Source organism: Rhinoraja longicauda, chromosome 19, assembly GCF_053455715.1.
Source record: "Rhinoraja longicauda isolate Sanriku21f chromosome 19, sRhiLon1.1, whole genome shotgun sequence".
NCBI lineage: Eukaryota > Metazoa > Chordata > Chondrichthyes > Rajiformes > Arhynchobatidae > Rhinoraja > Rhinoraja longicauda.
The window spans coordinates 10,070,024-10,091,759 of NC_135971.1; the positions used below are offsets into that span (position 1 = coordinate 10,070,024).

General features: G+C 49.1%; 1 protein-coding gene across 3 annotated transcripts in view; it reads right to left on the bottom strand.

The window, feature by feature from the left end:
- Positions 1 to 21,736, bottom strand: part of LOC144603086 (carnitine O-acetyltransferase-like) — a 58,247-nt gene that overhangs the window by 16,551 nt on the left and 19,960 nt on the right. For 2 of the 3 annotated variants that reach the window (XM_078416222.1, XM_078416220.1), the window contains exons 2-8: positions 19,948 to 20,223; positions 16,645 to 16,763; positions 14,945 to 14,998; positions 14,630 to 14,795; positions 8,000 to 8,174; positions 5,375 to 5,553; positions 3,078 to 3,178 (exon numbers count right to left, since the gene is read on the bottom strand). In XM_078416222.1, coding sequence (XP_078272348.1) covers positions 3,078 to 3,178; positions 5,375 to 5,553; positions 8,000 to 8,174; positions 14,630 to 14,795; positions 14,945 to 14,998; positions 16,645 to 16,763; positions 19,948 to 19,992 — 839 coding nt within the window. In that variant the 5' untranslated portion in view covers positions 19,993 to 20,223. Of the gene's footprint in view, positions 1 to 3,077; positions 3,179 to 5,374; positions 5,554 to 7,999; positions 8,175 to 14,629; positions 14,796 to 14,940; positions 14,999 to 16,644; positions 16,764 to 19,947; positions 20,224 to 21,736 lie in introns of all 3 variants that reach the window. The other variant, XM_078416219.1, reaches the window with a different exon arrangement.

The window sequence follows — 21,736 nt, forward strand, 5'->3', positions numbered from 1 at the left end:
GGCCCTGTACAACTGCAGAAGGACCTCTTTGCTCCTATACTCAACTCCTCTTGTTATGAAGGCCAACATTCCATTGGCGTTCTTCACTGCCTGCTGTACCTGCATGCTTCCTTTCAGTGACTGATGCACTAAGACACCCAGATCATGTTGTACGTCCCCTTTTCCTAACTTGACACCATTCAGATAATAATCTGCCTTCCTATTCTTACCACCAAAGTGGATAACCTCACACTTATCTACATTAAACTGCATCTGCCAAACATCCGCCCACTCACACAACCTGTCCAAGTCACCCTGCAACCTCATAGCATCTTCCTCACAGGTCACACTGCCACCTAGCTTTGTATCATCTGCAAATTTGCTAATGGTACTTTTAATCCCTTCATCCAAGTCATTGATGTATATTGTAAATAGCTGCGGTCCCAACACCGAGCCTTGCGGTACCCCACTAGTCACTGCCTGCCATTCTGAAAGGGACCTGTTAATCACTACTCTTTATTCACAAAATGCTGGAGTAACTCAGCAGGTCAGGCAGCATCTCGGGAGTGAAGGAACGCATGAAAGGGACGCATTTATCTCCATTCTTTGCTTTCTGTCTGTCAACCAACATTCTATCCATGTCAGTACCCTACCTCCAATACCATGTGCTCTAATTTTGCCCACCAATCTCCTATGTGGGACCTTGTCGAAGGCTTTCTGAAAGTCGAGGTACACCACATCCACTGACTCTCCCTTGTCAATTTTCCTAGTTACATCCTCAAAAAATTCCAGTAGATTAGTCAAGCATGATTTCCCCTTCGTAAATCCATGCTGACTGAACGATCCTGTTACTGCGATCCAAATGCTCAGCAATTTCGTCTTTTATAATTGACTCCAGCATCTTCCCCACCACTGATGTCAGACTAACTGGTCTATAATTTCCCGTTTTCTCTCTCCCTCCTTTCTTGAAAAGTGGGATAACATTAGCTACCCTCCAATCCACAGGAACTGACCCGGAATCTATAGAACATTAGAAAATAATCACTAATGCTTCCACAATTTCTAGACCCACCTTAAGAGCTCTATCTAGCTCCCTCTTGAATGCATTCAGAGAATTGGCCTCCACTGCCTTCTGAGGCAGAGAATTCCACAGATTTACAACTCTCTGACTGAAAAGGTTTTTCCTCATCTCCGTTCTAAATGGCCTACCCCTTATTCTTAAACTGTGGCCCCTGGTTCTGGACTGCCCCAACATTGGGAACATGTTTCCTGCCCCTAACGTGTCCAACCCCTTAATAATCTTATACGTTTCGATAAGATCTCCTCTCATCATAATGTCATAATGTCATAAGACATGGGTGCAAAATTGGACCATTTGCTCCATCGAGTCCGCTCAATGGATTCTTTATTATCATGTGTAACAAGGTACCTTGAAATATTCTATCGTCCTATTATGACTGATCCATTTTCCATCTCAATCCCATTCCCCTGCCTTTAGTTTAGTTTAGTCTAGAGATACAGCACAGAAACAGGCCCTTCGGCCCACCGAGTCCGCGCCAACCTGCAATCCCCCGCACATTAACACTATCATTAACATTAACACAAGGGAGGCACGGTGGCGCAGCGGTAGAGTTGCTGCCTTTCAGTGAATGCAGCGCCGGAGACTCAGGTTCGATCCTGACTACGGGTGCCGTACTGTACGGAGTTTGTACGTTCTCCCCGTGACCTGCGTGGGTTTTCTCCGAGATCTTCGGTTTCCTCCCACACTCCAAAGACGTACAGGTTTGTAGGTTAATTGGCTGGGCAAATGTAAAAAAGAAATTGTCCCTAATGGGTGTAGGATAGTGTTAGTGTGTGCGGGGATCGCTGGGCGGCACGGACCCGCTGGGCCGAAGGGCCTGTTTCTGCGCTGTATCCTTAAATCTAGACTATCCTACACCCACTAGGGACAATTTTCACACTTACCAAGCCAATCAACCTGCAAACCTGCACGTCTTTGGAGTGTGGGAGGAAACCGAAGATCTCGGAGAAAACCCACGCAGGTCACGGGGAGAACGTACAAACTCCGTACAGACAGCGCCCCTAGTCAGGATCGAACCCGGGTCTCCGGCGCTGTATTCGCTGTAAGGCAGCAACTCTACCGCTGCGCCGCCGTGCCTTCGCCCCGCAAACTTTGAACGCTCTAAAGAATCAACAACCTACTTATCTCTGCTTTAAAAACACCCATTGGCTTGGCCTCCACAGTTGTCTGTGGCACCGAATTCCACAGATTCACCACCCTCGGGTTAAAGAAATCCCTCCTCATTTCCATTCTAAAAGTACGTCCTTTTAATCTGAAGCTGTGCACTCTTGTTCCCGACTCTTCCACGACTGGAAACATCCTCTCCACAACCATTCACGAAGAGAATAAAGGCCCAGTGGTCGTAAGAAGGGAGGTTTGTTTGTGTGATGGTTTGGGTTGTGTCGAGGGTTGCCAACTGTCCCGTATTAGCCGGGACATCCTGTATTTGGTGCTAAATTGGTTTGTCCCGTACGGGACCGCCCTTGTCCCGTACGGGACCGCCCTTGTCCCGTACGGGACCGCCCTTGTCCCGTATTAGGCCCAGGGGGTGCGCTGTAGGAGCGGACGCCCTGGGCCCGGACACAGTAGGCCCGGACACTGCAGGCCCATGGGCCGCTGTAGGCCCGGACAGCATAGGCCCGGACAGTATAGGCCCGGACAGCATAGGCCCGGACAGAATAGGCCCGGACAGCATAGGCCCGGACAGCATAGGCCCGGACAGCATAGGCCCGGGCGCCGCCTAACGGAGGTTGCCTAGCAACCCGCCTCCCAGCCCGGGCAGCCGCCATTGGTGGAGCGGGAGCACGTGGCCGCTGACTGGGTGAGGTGACGTGGGGCGGTGACGTCACCTTGTCCCCTATTTGGAATTGAGAAAGTTGGCAGCTCTTGTTGTGTCCACAATTCTCCGCAAATCTCATGCGAGCCAAGGATGGAGCTGTTCCCAAACCATGCTGTGATGCATCCTGGTAAAACGTTCATGGGCATCCTACGTAAGTCAATCAATCAAGAGGAACTCGTTGCTTCTGCTTGATCTTACCAATAATCCAGAACGTGGTCCAATATGGTCGCAATGGGTGGACCCTCACCAGCAGATTGTTCGTAGATGACACCACACGATCCATCCTCACCAACAATGAACTGCAATACAATCAGTGAGCCTTGGGTCAGTCAGACAGAAGATCCACAAAGTCCTAATTAACTGAAAGATACACAAGGTGCTGGAGTAACTCAGCAGGACAGGCAGCATCTCGGGAGAGAAGGAATGGGTGACGTTTCGGGTCGAGACCCTTCTTCAGACTCCAGCACTCTGTGAAACGTCACCTATCCATGTTCTCCACAGATGCTGCCTGACCTCCAGCATTTTGAGTCTACCTTCGATTTAGAGCAGCATCTGCAGGTTTTTTTTCCATACGCAACTTAAAAATGCACAAGGTCTCTGGAGAACATGGATAGGTGACGTTTCACAGAGTGCTGGAGTAACTCAGCGGGTCAGGCGGCATCTGTGGAGAACATGGATAGGTGATGTTTCACAGAGTGCTGGAGTAACTCAGCGGGTCAGGCAGCATCTCTGGAGAACATGGGGAGGTGACGTTTCCGGTTGAGACCCTTCTTCATTCAGTTACTCCAGCTCGTGGGTGTATTTTTGCAAAGCAGCACCTGCAGTTCCTCGTTTCTCTGCTAATTAATTTAATTAATCTAATTAACATGCACACCAGGCAAACTTGACCATTAAAATAAATTCAGGAATCCAAATCATAGCAGGATCATAACAATCACGGGCGGCACGGTAGCGCAGCGGTAGAGTTGCTGCTTTACAGCGAATGCAGCGCCGGAGACTCAGGTTCGATCCTGACTACGGGTGCTGCACTGTAAGGAGTTTGTACGTTCTCCCCGTGACCTGCGTGGGTTTTCTCCGAGATCTTCGGTTTCCTCCCACACTCCAAAGACGTACAGGTATGTAGGTTAATTGGCTGGGTAAATGTAAAAATTGTCCCTAGTGGGTGTAGGATAGTGTTAATGTGCGGGGATCACTGGGCGGCACGGACTTGGTGGGCCGAAAAGGCCTGTTTCCGGCCGTATATATATGATATGATATGATATGATATGATCACATCAGCGATGTAAAGCTGAGGCTTTATAAGACACTGGACAGACCATATTTGGTGCGTTGCGAGCAGCTTTGAGCCCCATATCTAAGATGGGATGTGCTGGCACTGGAGAGGGTCCAGAGGACATTCACGAGAATAATCTCAGGGATGATTGGGTTGTGGGTTGTGGGGGGGGGGGGGGGGGGGGGGGGGGGGGGGGGAGTCCAGAACCAGGGGCCACAGTTTAAGAACAAGGGGTAGGCCATTTAGAACGGAGCCGAGGACAAATCTTTCCAGTCAGAGAGTTGTAAATCTGTGGAATTCTCTGCCTCAGAAGGCAGTGGAGGCCAATTCTCTGGATGCCAATTCTCTGGATGCTTTCAAGAGAGAGCGAGATAGAGCTCTTAAAGATGGCAGAGTCAGGGGGTATGTGGAGAAGGCAAGAATGGGGTACTGATTGTGAATGATCAGCCATGATCGCATTAACTGGCGGTGCTGGCTCGAAGGGCTGAAGGGCCTACTCCTGCAACTATTGTCTATAACATACAATGAGTGTTTTAGACAATAGAGAATAGGTGCAGGAGGAGGCCATTCGGCCCTTCGAGCCAGCACCACCATTCAATGTGATCATGGCTGATCATTCTCAATCAGTAGCCCGTTCCTGCCTTCTCCCCATACCCCCTGACTCCGCTATCCTTAAGAGCTCTATCTAGCTCTCTCTTGAATGCATTCAGAGAATTGGCCTCCACTGCCTTCTGAGGCAGTGAATTCCACAGATTCACAACTCTCTGACTGAAAAAGTTTTTCCTCATCTCCGTTCTAAATTAATTAACTAGCTAATTAATTTATTGCATCGTATGGGAGGCGCATTCCCAATCTCGTTGTACCCCTGTACAATGACAATAAAGATATATTGTATTGTATTGTATTGTAAATGGCCTACCCCTTATTCTTAAACTGTGGCCCCTGGTTCTGGACTCCCCCCAACATTGGGAACATGTTTCCTGCCTCTAACGTGTCCAACCCCTTAATAATCTTATATGTTTTTAATGGATCTGGGCCTGTATTCGCTAGAGTTTAAAAGATGAGGGTGGGGGGGGACCATATTGGAACTTACCGAATAGTGAAAGGCCTGGATATTGACGGTCGGACATTTTGGTCAACGTGGGCAAGTTGGCCAGGGGGGCCTGTTTCCGCGTTGCACGACTATGACAATGGCCAACAGACGCTGCCCCGTCTCGCGTACCTGCAGTGCTTTGTCGAACCAGCGGTTGCCGCTGTTGGAGTAGCTTCCTCCTCCGTGTAGCATCTGCGCCGCCATGCGGCTCGAATACTTTTCCTCCGAGATTTTCAGGACCGGCGAGTCCAGGCACACTGTGAAGATGCTCTGCTGAATCGCACGGACCGACTCTCTGTTCAGCTTGTCTGAGAGGGGGGGGGGGGGGGAGAAGACAGCAATGGGAAGTTTTCAGAGTTTACCGTTTACTTCATTGTCACGCTAACCGAGGTTGGGGAAAGTCCAGAACAAGGGGTCACAGTTTAAGGATAAGGGGGAAGTCTTTTTGGACCGAGATGAGAAAGTTTTTTTTTTCACACCTATTTTCTATGTTTCTATGGAAAGCTTTCGTTGCTTTTCCTCCAGTCTGCAGAAAGACAACGCACGATTACAATTGGGCTTCCCACAGTGTGGAGACACACGGTGGCGCAGCGGTAGAGTTGCTGCCTTACAGCGAATGCAGCGCCGGAGACTCAGGTTCGATCCCGACCGCAGGCGCCGTCTGTACGGAGTTTGTACGTTCTCCCCGTGGGTTTTCTCCAAGATTTTTTAGAGATACAGCGCAGAAAAAGGCCCTTCGGCCCACCAGGTCCACGCCGCCCAGCGATCCCCGCACACTAACACTGGTCCTACACCCACTAGGGACAATTTTTACATTTACCCAGTCAATTAACCTACATACCTGCACGTCTTTGGAGTGTGGGAGGAAACCGAAGATCTCGGAGAAAACCCACGCAGGTCAGGGGGAGAACGTACAAACTCCGTACAGACGGCGCCCGTAGTCAGGATCGAACCCGAGTCTCCGGCGCTGCATTCGCTGTAAGGCAGCAACTCTACCGCTGCGCCACCGTGCCGCCACCCGTGATCTTCGGCTTCCTCCCACACTCCAAAGACGTGCAGGTTTGCAGGTTAATTGGCTTGTTAAATGTAAAAATTGGCCCTAGTGGGTGTAGGACAGTGTTAATGTGCGGGGATCGCTGGTTGGCGCGGACTCGATGGGCCGAAGGGCCTGTTTCTGCTCTGTATCTCGAAAGTAAACTAAACAAAAAACTAAACACGATGAAGGAAATAACATCTAGTACAAGATGAAGTCCGTCCGGTAAAGTCCCCTCTCACCTTAAACCTATATCCTCTTGTGCCTGATTCCCCTGCTCTGGGTAAAAGATTCTGTTTATAGAAACATAGAAAATAGGTGCAGGAGTAGGCCATTCGGCCCTTCGAGCCTGCACCGCCATTCAATATGATCATGGCTGATCATCCAACTCAGTATCCCATACCTGCCTTCTCTCCATGCCCCCTGATGCCTTTAGCCACAAGGGATCACGGGGGGTATGGAGTCTATCTATTCCCCTCATCATTTTATACACCTCTATAAATCACCCCTCAGCCTCCTGCGCTCCATGGAATAAAGTCCTTCCCTGCCCAACCTCTCCCTGTAGCTCAGACCCTCGAATACCGACCACGGGTGCTGTCTGTACGGAGTTTGTACGTTCTCCCCGTGACTGGCGTGGGTTTTCTCCGAGACCTTCGGTTTCTTACGTACAGGTACGTAGGTTAATTGGCTTGGTAAATGTAAAAAGAAATAGACAATACGTGCAGGAGGAGGCCATTCAGCCCTTCGAGCCAGCACCACCATTCAATGCGATCATGGCTGATCATTCACAATCAGTACCCCGTTCCTGCCTTCTCCCCATACCCCCTGACTCCGCTATCCTTAAGAGCTCTATCTAGCTCTCTCTTGAATGCACTCAGAGAATAAGCCTCCAGTGCCTTCTGAGGCAGAGAATTCCACAGATTCACAACTCTCTGACTGAAAAAGTTTTTCCTCATCTCCGTTCTAAATGGCCTACCCCTTGTTCTTAAACTGTGGCCCCTGGTTCTGGACTCCCCCAACATTGGGAACATGTTTCCTGCCTCTAACTTGTCCAACCCCTTAATAATCTTATACGTTTCAATAAGATCCCCTCTCATCCTTCTAAATTCCAGTGTATACAAGCCTAGTCGCTCCAGTCTTTCAACATATGACAGTCCCGCCATTCCGGGAATTAACCTAGTAAACCTACGCTGCATGCCTTCAATAGCAAGAATATCTTTCCTCAAATTTAGAGACCAAAACTGCGCACAGTACTCCAGGTGCGGTCTCACCAGGGCCCTGTACAACTGCAGAAGGACCTTTTTGCTCCTATACTCAACTCCTCTTGTTGTGAAGGTCAACATTCCATTGGCTTTCTTCACTGCCTGCTGTACCTGCATGCTTCCTTTCAGTGACTGATGCACTAGGACACCCAGATCTCGTTGTACGTCCCCTTTTCCTAACTTGACACCATTCAGATAATACTCTGCCTTCCTATTCTTACCACCAAAGTGGATAACCTCACACTTATCCACATTAAACTGCATCTGCCATGCATCCGCCCACTCACACAGCCCTGTACAACTGTCCCTAGTGTGTGCAGGATAGTGTTAATGTGCGGGGGTGGGAATCGCTGGTCGGCGCAGACCCGGTGGGCCGAAGGGCCTGTTTCTGCGCTGTGTCTCTAACCTAAACTTTAACCAGTTCAATCGTTGGGCGCGGGGATCGATCGGAGAGTCTACCTTTCATGAGGGTGTTGTACGCCTGGCCCCAGGTATTCCGGTGGTCGCTCGTCAGGACACCCAGCGGCTCCTTGTCCGTCTTCCAGGAGAAGTTGCGGATGCGTTGCAGCTGCATGTGGATCTGGTCGACGGTCAGTGGCGAACCGTCACTGTTGTACACGTCCAGGTGGAAGAACTGCAAGGACAAGCAAGTGCAGGAGTGTTGGAACACGCCCCGAGCAGGGCCAGCAAATTCCCAGCTGAACAGGAGCTACAGCGGGCCCAGGGGCCCAGTGGTAGAGTCAATAGACAATAGGCAATAGGTGCAGGTGGAGGCCATTCGGCCCTTCGAGCCAGCACCGCCATTCAATGTGATCATGGCTGATCATTCTCAATCAGTACCCCGTTCCTGCCTTCTCCCCGTACCCCCTGACTCCGCTATCCTTAAGAGGTCTATCTACCTCTCTCTTGAATGCATCCAGAGAATTGGCCTCCACTGCCTTCTGAGGCCAATAGTCAATATCAATCAATAGTCGTTTATTTGTCACATACACATAAATGTGTAGTGAAATGAAACATTACCCGCACTTAAATCTGCAGAGAATTCTGCAGATTTACAACTCTGACTGAAAAAGATTTTTCCTCATCTCCGTTCTAAATGGCCTACCCCTTATTCTTAAACTTTGGCCCCTGGTTCTGGACTCCCCCAACATTGGGAACATGTTTCCTGCCTCTAACGTGTCCAACCCCTTAATAATCTTATACGTTTCGATAAGATCCCCTCTCATCCTTCTAAATTCCAGTGTATACAAGCCTAGTTGCTCCAGTCTTTCAACATATGACAGTCCCGCCATTCCGGGAATTAACCTAGTAAACCTACGCTGCGCGCCCTCAATAGCAAGAATATCCTTCCTCAAATTTGGAGACCAAAACTGCACACAGTACTCCAGGTGCGGTCTCACTTGGGCCCTGTACAACTGCAGAAGGACCTCTTTGCTCCTATACTCAACTCCTCTTGTTATGAAGGCCAACATTCCATTTGCTTTCTTCACTGCCTGCTGTACCTGCATGCTTCCTTTCAGTGACTGATGCACTAGGACACCCAGATCTGGTTGTACGTCCCCTTGTCCAAACTTGACACCATTCAGGTAATACTCTGCCTTCCTATTCTTACCACCAAAGTGGATAACCTCACACTTATCCACATTAAACTGCATCTGCCATGCATCCGCCCACTCACACAACCTGTCCAAGTCACCCTGCAACCTCATAGCATCATCCTCACAGTTCACACTACCACCCAGCTTTGTATCATCTGGAAAATTGCTAGTCGTTGTGAGTCGCTGCGTCACAGCGTCGGAGACCCGGTTTCGATCCCGACCACGGGCGCAGTCTGCGCGGAGTTTGTACGCTTCCCCCGACCCGTGTGGGTTTTCTCCGAGATCTCCGAGATCTTCGGTTTCCTCCCACGCTCCAAAGATACACAGGTTCGTAGGTTGATTGGCTTGAGTGTATGTGTAAATTGTCCCTAGTGTGTGTGGGATGGTGTTAATGTGCGTGGATAGTGTGGGTGTGAGACTCATCTTCGATTATGTCGGTGGAAATGGGAAATGAAGAACTGCGGAAGCTGGGATTTTGAGCCAATTAACTGGTTAATATCAGTCCTGAGGTATCACAGCAAGCCAGAGTAACTCAGCGGTTCAGGCAGCATCTCAGGAGAGAAGGAATGGGTGGCGTTTTAGGTCGAGACCCACTTCGACCCGAAACGTCACCCATTCCTGCTCTCCTGAGAAGCTGCCTGACCCACTGAGTTACTCCAGCTTTTTGTGATACCTTCGATTTTTGTACCAGCATCTGCAGGTATTTTCCTGCACAATATCAGTCCTGGGACCCAAGGAACTGCAGATGCTGGTTTAGAAAATGGAAAGTGCTGGAGTAACTCAGCAGGTCAGGCAAACTAAACTAAACTAAACTCCTGATATTAGTTTATTGCCAAGTGTACCGATGTGCAGTGAAAACCTTTGGTTGTGTGCTAACAAGTCAACAATAGACAATAGATGCAGGAGTAGGCCATTCGGCCCTTCGAATGGAGCAACTAGGCTTGTATACACTGGAATTTAGAAGGATGAGGGAGCAGAGCAAGGACGCCCGTTGGCTGAGAAGAAAAGTAAGTGTTAATTACAGTGGAAAAGGCAGTTTAAAAAGAGCGCCAAGAGGACGCTAGTAGTCAGTTTGAAAAGTCCAGGAGCAGAGCAAGGACGCCCGTTGGCTGAGAAGAACTGTTTATAGACACAAGGTAATGGCGGAAAAGTTGGTGCAGTGTGTTTCCTGAAGGATGTGGGAAGACAGGGACGTCGCTGGAGCTTCTGGGAGCTACACCTGCAAGAACTGTGTCCAGGTGCAGCTCCTGAAGAGACGTGTAGTGGAGTTGGAGAGGCAGTTAGATGACCTCAGGGCCATCCGGGAATGCGAGAGTTTCCTCGACAGGACCTATTGTGAGGCTGCCACACCAAGGGTCCAGGTCGAGCGAAGGTGGGAGACTGTTTCAGGGGGGAGTGGACGAGGACTACAGGAGACCCCAGTGGGACGGGTTGCATCTTAACAGCAGGGGGACAAACATTCTGGCAGGCAGGTTTGCTGGTGTGACACCTGTGGCTTTAAACTAAGTAGTGGGGGGGAGGGGTTAACAAATTGTGAATATGAAGACGAGGTAAAAAAAGGGAATACAGGAGATATTGCAAAAGACTCTCGGAAGAATGGGAACAGAAGTTCTAGAGGGGAAAAGAAATTAAGGGCAGGGCCAATTGTGACCGATGTGAGAGGGGAGGTAAATACAGAAGTTAAAGTGTTGTACTTAAATGCGCGTAGTATAAAAAATAAAGTGGATGAGCTTGAGGCTCAGTTAGTCATGGGCAAGTATGATGTTGTAGGCATCACTGAGACATGGCTACAAGAGGACCAGGGCTGGGAACTGAATATTCAGGGGTATACAACGTATAGAAAAGACAGACAGGTGGGCAGAGGGGGTGGGGTTGCTCTGATGGTAAGGAATGATATTCATTCCCTTGCAAGGGGTGACATAGAATCAGGAGATGTTGAATCAGTATGGATAGAAATGAGAAATTGTAAGGGTAAAAAGACCCTAATGGGAGTTATCTATAGGCCCCCAAACAGTAGCCTCGACATAGGGTGCAAGTTGAATCAGGAGATAAAATTGGCGTGTCAAAAATGTAATGCTACGGTGGTTATGGGAGATTTCAACATGCAGGTAGACAGGGAAAATCAGGTTGGAAATGGGCCCCAGGAAAGAGAGATTGTAGAGTGACTTTGAGATGGATTCTTAGAACAGCTTGTACTGGAGCCTACCAGGGAGAAGGCAATTCTGGATTTAGTGTTGTGTAATGATCCTGATCTGATAAGGGGACTAGAGGTAAAAGAGCCATTAGGAGGCAGTGATCACAACATGATAAGTTTTACTCTGCAAATGGAAAGGCAGAAGGGAAAATTGGAAGTGTCGGTATTACAGTATAGCAAAGGGGATTACAGAGGCATGAGGCAGGAGCTGGCCAAAATTGACTGGAAGGAGGCCCTAGCAGGGAAGACGGTAGAACAGCAATGGCAGGTATTCCTGGGAATAATGCAGAGGTTGCAGGATCAATTTATTCCAAAGAGGTGGAAAGACTCTAAGGGGAGTAAGAGACACGTGTGGCTGACAAGGGAAGTCAGGGACAGCATAAAAATTAAGGAGAGGAAGTATAACATAGCAAAGAAGAGTGGGAAGACAGAGGATTGGGACTCTTTTAAAGAGCAACAAAAGTTAACTAAAAAGGCAATACTGGGAGAAAAGATGAGGTACGAGGGTAAATTAGCCAATAATATAAAGGAGGATAGCAAAAGTTTTTTTAGGTACGTGAAGAGGAAAAAAATAGTCAAGGCAAATGTGGGTCCCTTGAAGACAGAAGCAGGGGAATTTATTATGGGGAACAAAGAAATGGCAGACGAGTTAAACCGTTACTTTGGATCTGTCTTCACTGAGGAAGATACACACAATCTCCCAAATGTTCTAGGGGCCGGAGAACCTAGGGTGATGGAGGAACTGAAGGAAATCCACATTAGGCAGGAAATGGTTTTGGGTAGACTGATGGGACTGAAGGCTGATAAATCCCCAGGGCCTGATGGTCTGCATCCCAGAGTACTTAAGGAGGTGGCTCTAGAAATAGTGGAAGCATTGGAGATCATTTTTCAATGTTCTATAGATTCAGGATCAGTTCCTGTGGATTGGAGGATAGCAAATGTTATCCCACTTTTTTAGAAAGGAGGGAGAGAGAAAACGGGTAATTATAGACCAGTTAGTCTGACATCAGTGGTGGGGAAGATGCTAGAGTCAATTATAAAAGACGAAATTGCTGAGCATTTGGATAGCAGTAACAGGATCATTCCGAGTCAGCATGGATTTACGAAGGGGAAATCATGCTTGACAAATCTACTGGAATTTTTTGAGGATGTAACTAGGAAAATTGACAGGGGAGAGTCAGTGGATGTGGTGTACCTCGACTTTCAGAAAGCCTTCGACAAGGTCCCACATAGGAGATTAGTGGGCAAAATTAGGGCACATGGTATTGGGGGTAGGGTACTGACATGGATAGAAAATTGGTTGACAGACAGAAAGCAAAGAGTGGGGATAAATGGGTCCCTTTCGGAATGGCAGGCAGTGACCAGTGGGGTACCGCAAGGTTCGGTGCTGGGACCCCAGCTATTTACGATATACATGAATGACTTAGACGAAGGGATTAAAAGTACCATTAGCAAATTTGCAGATGATACTAAGCTGGGGGGTAGTGTGAATTGTGAGGAAGATGCAATAAGGCTGCAGGGTGACTTGGACAGATTGTGTGAGTGGGCGGATACATGGCAGATGCAGTTTAATGTAGATAAGTGTGAGGTTATTCACTTTGGAAGTAAGAATAGAAAGGCAGATTATTATCTGAATGGTGTCAAGTTAGGAGGACGGGGAGTTCAACGAGATCTGGGTGTCCTAGTGCATCAGTCAATGAAAGGAAGCATGCAGGTTCAGCAGGCAGTGAAGAAAGCCAATGAAATGTTGGCCTTCATAACAAGAGGAGTTGAGTATAGGAGCAAAGAGGTCCTTCTACAGTTGTACCGGGCCCTGGTGAGACCGCACCTGGAGTACTGTGTGCAGTTTTGGTCTCCAAATTTGAGGAAGGATATTCTTGCTATGGAGGGCGTGCAGCGTAGGTTCACTAGGTTAATTCCCGGAATGGCGGGACTGTCGTATGTTGAAAGGCTGGAGCAATTGGGCTTGTATACACTGGAATTTAGAAGGATGAGGGGGGATCTTATTGAAACATATAAGATAATTAGGGGATTGGACACATTAGAGGCAGGAAACATGTTCCCAATGTTGGGGGAGTCCAGAACAAGAGGCCACAGTTTAATAATAAGGGGTAGACCATTTAGAACGGAGATGAGGAAGAACTTTTTCAGTCAGAGAGTGGTGAAGGTGTGGAATTCTCTGCCTCAGAAGGCAGTGGAGGCCAATTCTCTGAATGCATTCAAGAGAGAGCTAGATAGAGCTCTTAAGGATAGCGGAGTCAGGGGGTTTGGGGAGAAGGCAGGAACGGGGTACTGATTGAGAATGACCAGCCATGATCACATGAATGGCGGTGCTGGCTCGAAGGGCCGAATGGCCTACTCCTGCACCTATTGTCTATTGATGAGCCAAAACATTATGCCTTTATGGGCACTTTGACTGGTCCTCCGTGTGCAGCCCCATACGCAGCAGGGTGCGATGCACTGTGTATTATGACACATTCCTCCCGTGACCACAATTAAACGTTTCTGTGACTTGTGCCACAGTCGACCTTCTGTCGGTTCGGACCAGACGGGATAGCCTTCGTTGCCCTCCGGGATCGATGAGCCTTGGGAGCCCAACACCCTGCCTGTCGCCGGTTTGTCCCTCCGCGGACCACTGTCGGTCGGTACTCATCACTGCTGACCGGGAGCACCTCACAAGCCTTGCCGTTTCAGAGATGCTCTGACCCAGTCGTCTGGCCATAACAATTTGGCCCTTGTCGAAGCCGCTCAGGTCTTTACTCCTGCCCATTTTTCCTGTATCCAACACATCAACTTCAAGAACTGACTGTTCACTTGCTGCCTAATATATCCCACCCCTTGACAGGTGCCATTGTAACAAGATAATCAATGTTATTCACTTCGCCTGTCAATGACAATAGACAACAGGTGCAGGAGGAAGCCATTCGGCCCTTCGAGCAAACACCGCCATTCACTCTGATCATGGCTGACCATCCACAATCAGTACCGCGTTCCTGCCCTCTCCCCGTATCCCCTGACTCCGCTATCTTTATGAGCTCCGTCTAACTCTCTCTTGAAAGCATCCAGAGAATTGGCCTCCACTGCCTTCTGAGGCAGAGAATTCCACAGATTCACAACTCTCTGGGTGAATTTTCTGGTCGATGGTCATAATGTTTTGGCTCATCGGTGCATATATACACACACACACACACACACACACACACACACACACAAACAAACATTAATAGTGCATAAAGCCAAAACCAATGGCCCCCACGTCTCTGTAGTTTAGAGCTTGTACGGAGGTTGAGGGTTTACCTGGAAGTTGCGGACGACAGTGATGTGCGTTGGTGGACTCCTGGTACAGCCATAATTTATCAGGGTGTCGTGTTTGGGCCCAGGGATTCGACAGGAGGACAGGATCTTGGCGTACAGATGCATGCACAGGGGGTTCGCCCGGCTGTACTCAATTGGTAGTGACTGGCTAAAGAAAACAAAACGAGAACAAAATGGCGGCGGTTTTGAACATTGACTTCTCCAACTTCAGGTAGTTCCACTATCCCCCTCTCTCTCTCTCTCCTCCCCCTTCCCAGTTCTCCCACTAGTCTTCCTAGGTCAACTGGAAACACTTGCCTGTCGAGCTTAGACTTGAAGTCCAGCACACCAGCGATCAGTTTGGCCGCAAACCTGAAGGGACGAGAAAAGGACCATGAGAATCCAATCGTTCCGAAAGTATCGACATTATTTGGAGATACTATTCCAATCAATGCACAGTAATGTCAATTGTTAACTTCAGTCTCAAGTCGATTTTGATCACCTTGTTCCCAAGGCTTGCATTCACTGGAGTTTAGAAGGATGAGAGGGGGCCTTATAGAGACATATAAAATTATAAAAGGACTGGACAAGCTAGATGCAGGAAAAATGTTCCCAATGTTGGGGGAGTCCAGAACCAGGGGGCCACACAGTCTTAGAATAAAGGGGAGGCCATTTAAAACGGAGGCGAGGAGGAACTTTTTCACCCAGAGAGTTGTCCCCTGGTTCTGGACTCCTGTAAACTTGGTGGATAATTTGCTTCTGTGTGCTCATCTGACTGCCTATGGCCGAGATGCTGTTGCAAGCAAGATTTCCATCACATCTGCACCTAAGCAATAGACAATAGGTGAAGGAGGAGACCATTCGGCCCTTCGAGCCAGCACTGCCATTCAATGTGATCATGGCTGATCATTCTCAATCAGTACCCTGTTCCTGCCTTCTCCCCATACCCCTGACTCCGCTATCCTTACGAGCTCTATCTAGCTCTCTCTTGAATGCATTCAGAGAATTGGCCTCCACTGCCTTCTGAGGCAGAGAATTCCACAGATTCACAACTCTCTGACTGAAAAAGGTTTTTCCTCATCTCCGTTCTAAACGGCCTACCCCTTATTCTTAAACGGTGTGTGGCCCCTAGTTCTGGACTCCCCCAGCATTGGGAACATGTTTCCTGCCTCTAACGTGTCCAACCCCTTAATAATCGTATACGTTTCGATAAGATCCCCTCTCATCCTTCTAAATTCCAGTAAATACAAGCCTAAATTCCAGTATATACAAGCCTCAGAAGGCAGTGGAGGCCAATTCTCTGAATGCATTCAAGAGAGAGCTAGATAGAGCTCATAAGGATAGCGGAGTCAGGGGGTATGGGGGGAAGGCAGGAACGGGGTACTGATTGAGAATGATCAGCCATGATCACGTTGAATGGTGGTGCTGGCTCGAAGCGGCTTGTACTCGCTGGAATTTAGAAGATTGAGGGGGGATCTTATAGAAACTTACAAAATTCTTAAGGGGTTGGACAGGCTAGATGCAGGAAGATTGTTCCCGATGTTGGGGAAGTCCAGAACAAGGGGTCACAGTTTAAGGATAAGGGGGAAGTCTTTTAGGACCGAGATGAGAACTTTTTTTTCACACAGAGAGTGGTGAATCTGTGGAATTCTCTGCCACAGAAGGTAGTTGAGGCCAGTTCATTGGCTATATTTAAGAGGGAGTTAGATGTGGCCCTTGTGGCTAAAGGGACCAGGGGGTATGGAGAGAAGGCAGGTACGGGATACTGAGTTGGATGATCAGCCATGATCATATTGAATGGCGGTGCGTACAGGCTCGAAGGGCCGAATGGCCTCCTCCTGCACCTATTGTCTATTAAATTCCAGCGGATACCCACCTAGTCGCTCCAGTCTTTCAAAATACGACAGTCCCGCCATTCCGGGAATTAACCCAGTGAACCTACGCTGCACGCCCTCAACAGCAAGAAGGATAGCGTAGACGTTGGAAGCTGAACACAAACCTGGTGTGGACTGTCCTACCTGAGCTGCCCTTTCCAGTCATTGTAGTCCTGTTTGGGCAGTACCACGGCAGGGTTGGAGTGCACGGCCAGGGGGAGCCGGCACGTCAGGTAGGCACTCTGGATCCACCAGTCAGTCAGCTGAAAGAGAAGCAACCACAGGATGGCGGAGAGCAGGGGGAGAGCGGGCGCGACAAGGAAGCACGAAAAGACAAGTGGTCAGACCAGGCCCAAACCCCCCTCTCCAGCCCATCAATTCAATTCATGGCGGCACGGTGGCGCAGCGGTAGAGTTGCCGCCTTACAGCGAATGCAGCGCGGGAGACTCGGGTTCCATCCCGACTACGGGCGCCGTCTGTACGGAGTTTGTACGTTCTCCCCGCGACCTGCGTGGGTTTTCTCCGAGACCATTCGGTTTCCTCCCACACTCCAAAGACGGACAGGTACGTAGAAGGATGAGAGGAGATCTTATCGAAACGTATAAGATTATTAAGGGGTTGGACACGTTAGAGGCAGGAAACATGTTCCCAATGTTGGGGGAGTCCAGAACAAGGGGCCACAGTTTAAGAATAAGGGGTAGGACATTTAGAACTGAGATGAGGAAAAACTTTTTCAGTCAGAGAGTTGTGAATCTGTGGAATTCTCTGCCTCAGAAGGCAGTGGAGGCCAATTCTCTGAATGCATTCAAGAGAGAGCTAGATAGAGCTCTTAAGGATAGCGGAGTCAGGGGGTATGGGGAGAAGGCAGGAACGGGGTACTGATTGAGAATGATCAGCCATGATTACATTGAATGGCAGTGCTGCCTCTAACGTGTCCAACCCCTTAATAATCTTATACTTTTCGATGAGATCTCCTCTCATCCTTCTAAATTCCAGTGCATACAAGCCTAGTCGCTCCAGTCTTCCAACATATGACAGTCCCGCCAATCCAGGAATTAACCCAGTAAACCTACGCTGCACGCCCTCAATAGCAAGAATATCCTTCCTCAAATTTGGAGACCAAAACTGCACACAGTACTCCAGGTGCGGTCTCACTCGGGCCCTGTACAACTGCAGAAGGAGCTGCAGAGGTTCGAGTAGGTAAGGGGAGCGGAAAAGTTGAGACAGTTGATGTCACGCGGGCAGTTAGAAATAAAAAGGTCTCAAGAGGGATGCTCCAGAGATGCTGCCCGTCCCGCTGAGTTACTCCAGCATTTTGGGTCTACCATTAATTAATTTGACAGCTGAACTAATGCTGGTGTCACTTCCACGACAAAACTAAACTAAACTAAGGTAAAATAAAGTAAAATAGAGTAAAATAAAGTAAATTAATCAATCCCACTCACCATGGGACAGTCAAGTCAAGTCCAATCAAGTCAAGTCCAGTCCAGTCCAGTCCAGTCCAGTCAAGCCAAGTTTATTTGTCACACACATATACAAGATGTGCAGTGAAATGGAAGTGGCAACACCTGCGGGTTGTGCTAAACTACAAAACACAATAGAAAAAAAAAAATGTAACACTAAAAATAAATGAATACAGTAAATTAAATGAGTCCCTGGTGATACGAGAGTTAACAGTCCTGATGGCCTGTGGGAAGAAACTCCGTCTCATCCTCTCCGTTTTCACAGCGTGACAGCGGAGGCGTTTGCCTGCCCGTAGCAGCTGGAACAGTCCGTTGCTGGGGTGGTAGGGGTCCCCCATAATGTTGCTGGCTCTGGATCTGCACCTCCTGATGTATAGGTCCTGCAGGGGGGCGAGTGTAGTTCCCATGGTGCATTCAGCCGAACGCACTACACTCCGCAGAGCCTTCCTGTCCTGGGCAGAGCTGTTCCCAAACCAGACTGTGATGTTCCCGGACAAGATGCTCTCTACAGCCCCAGAGTAGAAGCACTGAAGGATCCTCAGAGAGACTCTGAATTTCCTCAGCTGTCTGAGGTGGTAAAGGCGCTGCCTTGCCTTACTCACCAGTGCGGCAATGTGTGTTGTCCATGTCAGATCCTCTGTGATGTGGACTCCCAGGTATTTAAAGCTGCTCACCCTATCCACAGTAATCCCATTTATCTCCAGTGGCGTGTACGTCCTTGGATGTTGAGCCCTTCTGAAGTCTACAGTCAGCTCTTTAGTGTTTGTGACATTCAAGAGGAGGCTATTGTCCTGACACCAGAGTGCCAGATCAGCCACCTCCTCCCGGTAGGCCTTCTCATCATTGTCGGAGATCCGGCCCACCACCACTGTGTCGTCAGCAAACTTGATGATGGGGGTGGAGCTGAACCTGGCCACACAGTCGTGTGTGTACAGGGAGTACAGTAGGGGGCTAAGGACGCAACCCTGGGGGGTTCCTGTGTTCAGGGTGAGGGGGTTAGAAGTATGTCTCCCCATCTTGACCACTTGGGGCCTGGCGGTGAGAAAGTCCAGGACCCAGGCACCAGTGGTGCAGTGGTAGAGTTGCTGCCTTACAGCACAGGAGAACCAAGTTCGATCCCGACTACGGGTGCTGTCTGTACGGAGTTTGTACGTTCTCCAAATGATTAATATTCATTTGATTATAAATCAAATTATAAATTGTACATTCTCCAAATGATTATTGTTCATTTGATTATAAATCAAATTACAAATTGTACATTCTCCAAATGATTATTGTTCATTTGATAATAATATGTTTGATTATAATAGATTATAATAAATGATGATTATTATTGAAATTAAATTATATTTATATTAATTGTTATATTTGTTGAATTATTAATTATTAATTGTTCTCTAAAAATTATTATATTATATGAATACAAATGATTCCAAGCAGCTCTGCCACAGAGGACTCGGTGATTTACGTACGGACTGTTCCCAGGGACGCATTCAGAGACTGAGATCGAGTGCGGCCGGAAGGTCATTAACTCGGTGAAAGACACTCTTTGGTCTGCCCGAGCTTTGTTGACCTCCCAGCGGAGCGAGACGCCCGTCGGGGAATGTTGCTGACTGGGCCCGCTGCAGACTGCAGGAGGACGTGCTGAGGGACGCACTGAAGCTCGGTGCAGTCACGCCAAGGCTCTGTGGGGGAGGACCACAGTTTAGGGTCCTTCTGCTGCTGGACATGGGGGGGGGGGGGGGCAGAGTGTGGTGGATACGCCCCTCAGCGTCTGGGCCTGCAGTGTCCGGGCCTATAGGGTCCGGGCCTACAGGGTCAGGGCCTACAGGGTCAGGGCCTACAGGGTCAGGGCCTGCAGCGCCCCCATCGGCCCTAAAACGGGACAAGGGCAGTTCCGTACGGGACAAGCCTACTAGGCCCAAAATACGGGATGTCCCGGCCCACACGGCACAGTTGGGGCAACCCTACGAGAAGTGCTTACCCAGTTCTCCGTCCTCTTGGCCCGTTTCTCCAGCCGGTCCTGCATCTTGGGCCCGATGCCGCGCGGTTTACTGAAGTCTCTCACTATCTGCCTAGTCTGCTCCAGCTCCTCCGGGCTCACCAGAGGCTGCAGCGCCAGCAGGTAGCGCTCCAGGGTGTGTCTCAACGGAGGCACGGGCAGCTGCGGCAACAGGCACTGGGAGGAGAAAGGCCGCGGTGGAGGGCGGCAAAAGGCCGGAGTCCTGACCCGCAGCGGAGATCGCCATACTCGAACGGTCTGCAAAAACGAGGGGGGCAGAAAGGCACGGAGTTGTCATAAGTGGTCGAAACATAGAAAACAGGTGCAGGAGGAGGCCATTCGGCCCTTCCAGCCATTCATTGCTATCATGTCCACAATCAGTAACCCGTGCCTGCCTTCTCCCCATATCCCTTGAATCCACAAGCCCCGAGAGCACTATCTAACTCTCTTTTTAAATTCAACGTCGTACGTTGAAAGACTGGAGCGACTAGGCTTGTATACACTGGAATTTAGAAGGATGAGAGGGGATCTTATCGAAACGTATAAGATTATTAAGGGGTTGGACACGTTAAAGGCAGGAAACATGGTCCCAATGTTGGGGGAGTCCAGAACAAGGGGCCACAGTTTAAGAATAAGGGGTAGGCCATTTAGAACGGAGATGAGGAAAAACCTTTTTCGGTCAGAGAGTGGTGAAGGTGTGGAATTCTCTGCCTCAGAAGGCAGTGGAGGCCAATTCTCTGAATGCTTTCAAGAGAGAGCGAGATAGAGCTCTTAAGGTTAGCGGAGTCAGGGGGTATGGGGAGAAGGCAGGAACGGGGTACTGATTGAGAATGATCAGCCATGATCATATTGAATGGCGGTGCGTACAGGCTCGAAGGGCCGAATGGCCTCCTCCTGCACCTATTGTCTATTGATGCAGTACAGAACGCCACAGCAGATCCTTCTTCCCTGTGGCTATCAAACTGTATAACTCCTCCCTCTCTTCCCCCCCTCCCTCTCTTCCCCCTCCTCCCCTTTCCCCCCCCTCCCCTTTCCCCCCCTCCCCTTTCCCCCCCCTCCCCTTTCCCCCCCTCCCCGTCTTTCCACCAGTCACTTTTATCCCCCTGGGATAAATAAAGTTCTATCATATCGAATTTTACGATAGAAACAAGGAACCCCAGACAATGGTTAATACACAAAAGGAAACCGAGAGTAACTCAGCGGGTCAGGCAGCATCTCTAAAGAATGTGGGGTTGAGAGGGAAAATAGATCAGTCCGGATTTTGAAAAAAAAACGCAGACTCGATGGGCTGAATGGCCTAATTCCGCTTCTATCTGCGACGAGTTTATAAAATCATTGGGGAGTGGGAGGAGACCAAGCACCCAGGAGGAAACCCACACAGTCACAGGGAGAACGTGCAAACTCCAGCACCCGAGGTGAGGATTGAACCCGGGTCTCCGGTGCCGAGAGGTAGCAGCTCTACCCGCTGCGCCACTGGATTGGGCTCAAATAATCATGAATTGTCAGGGTTACAGAAGAACAGAAGAACAAATCACTACATGTGATTATACCCTGTAGCCCTTGAGACAATACAAATAACACACTAACCTTGACAACCGAAGGTTAACATTGTTACACAACTGTAGCCCAGAGTGAAAACATTATCCCCTAGGTAATTTTACAGACAATTTACACTCCCCCCCACCCCCCCACACGCTTTGTCTCACGTTGCTTCTCCCAATATTTAGTTAAAACGCCCCCTCTTACGAACAGCTTACTCTGCATTTTGATC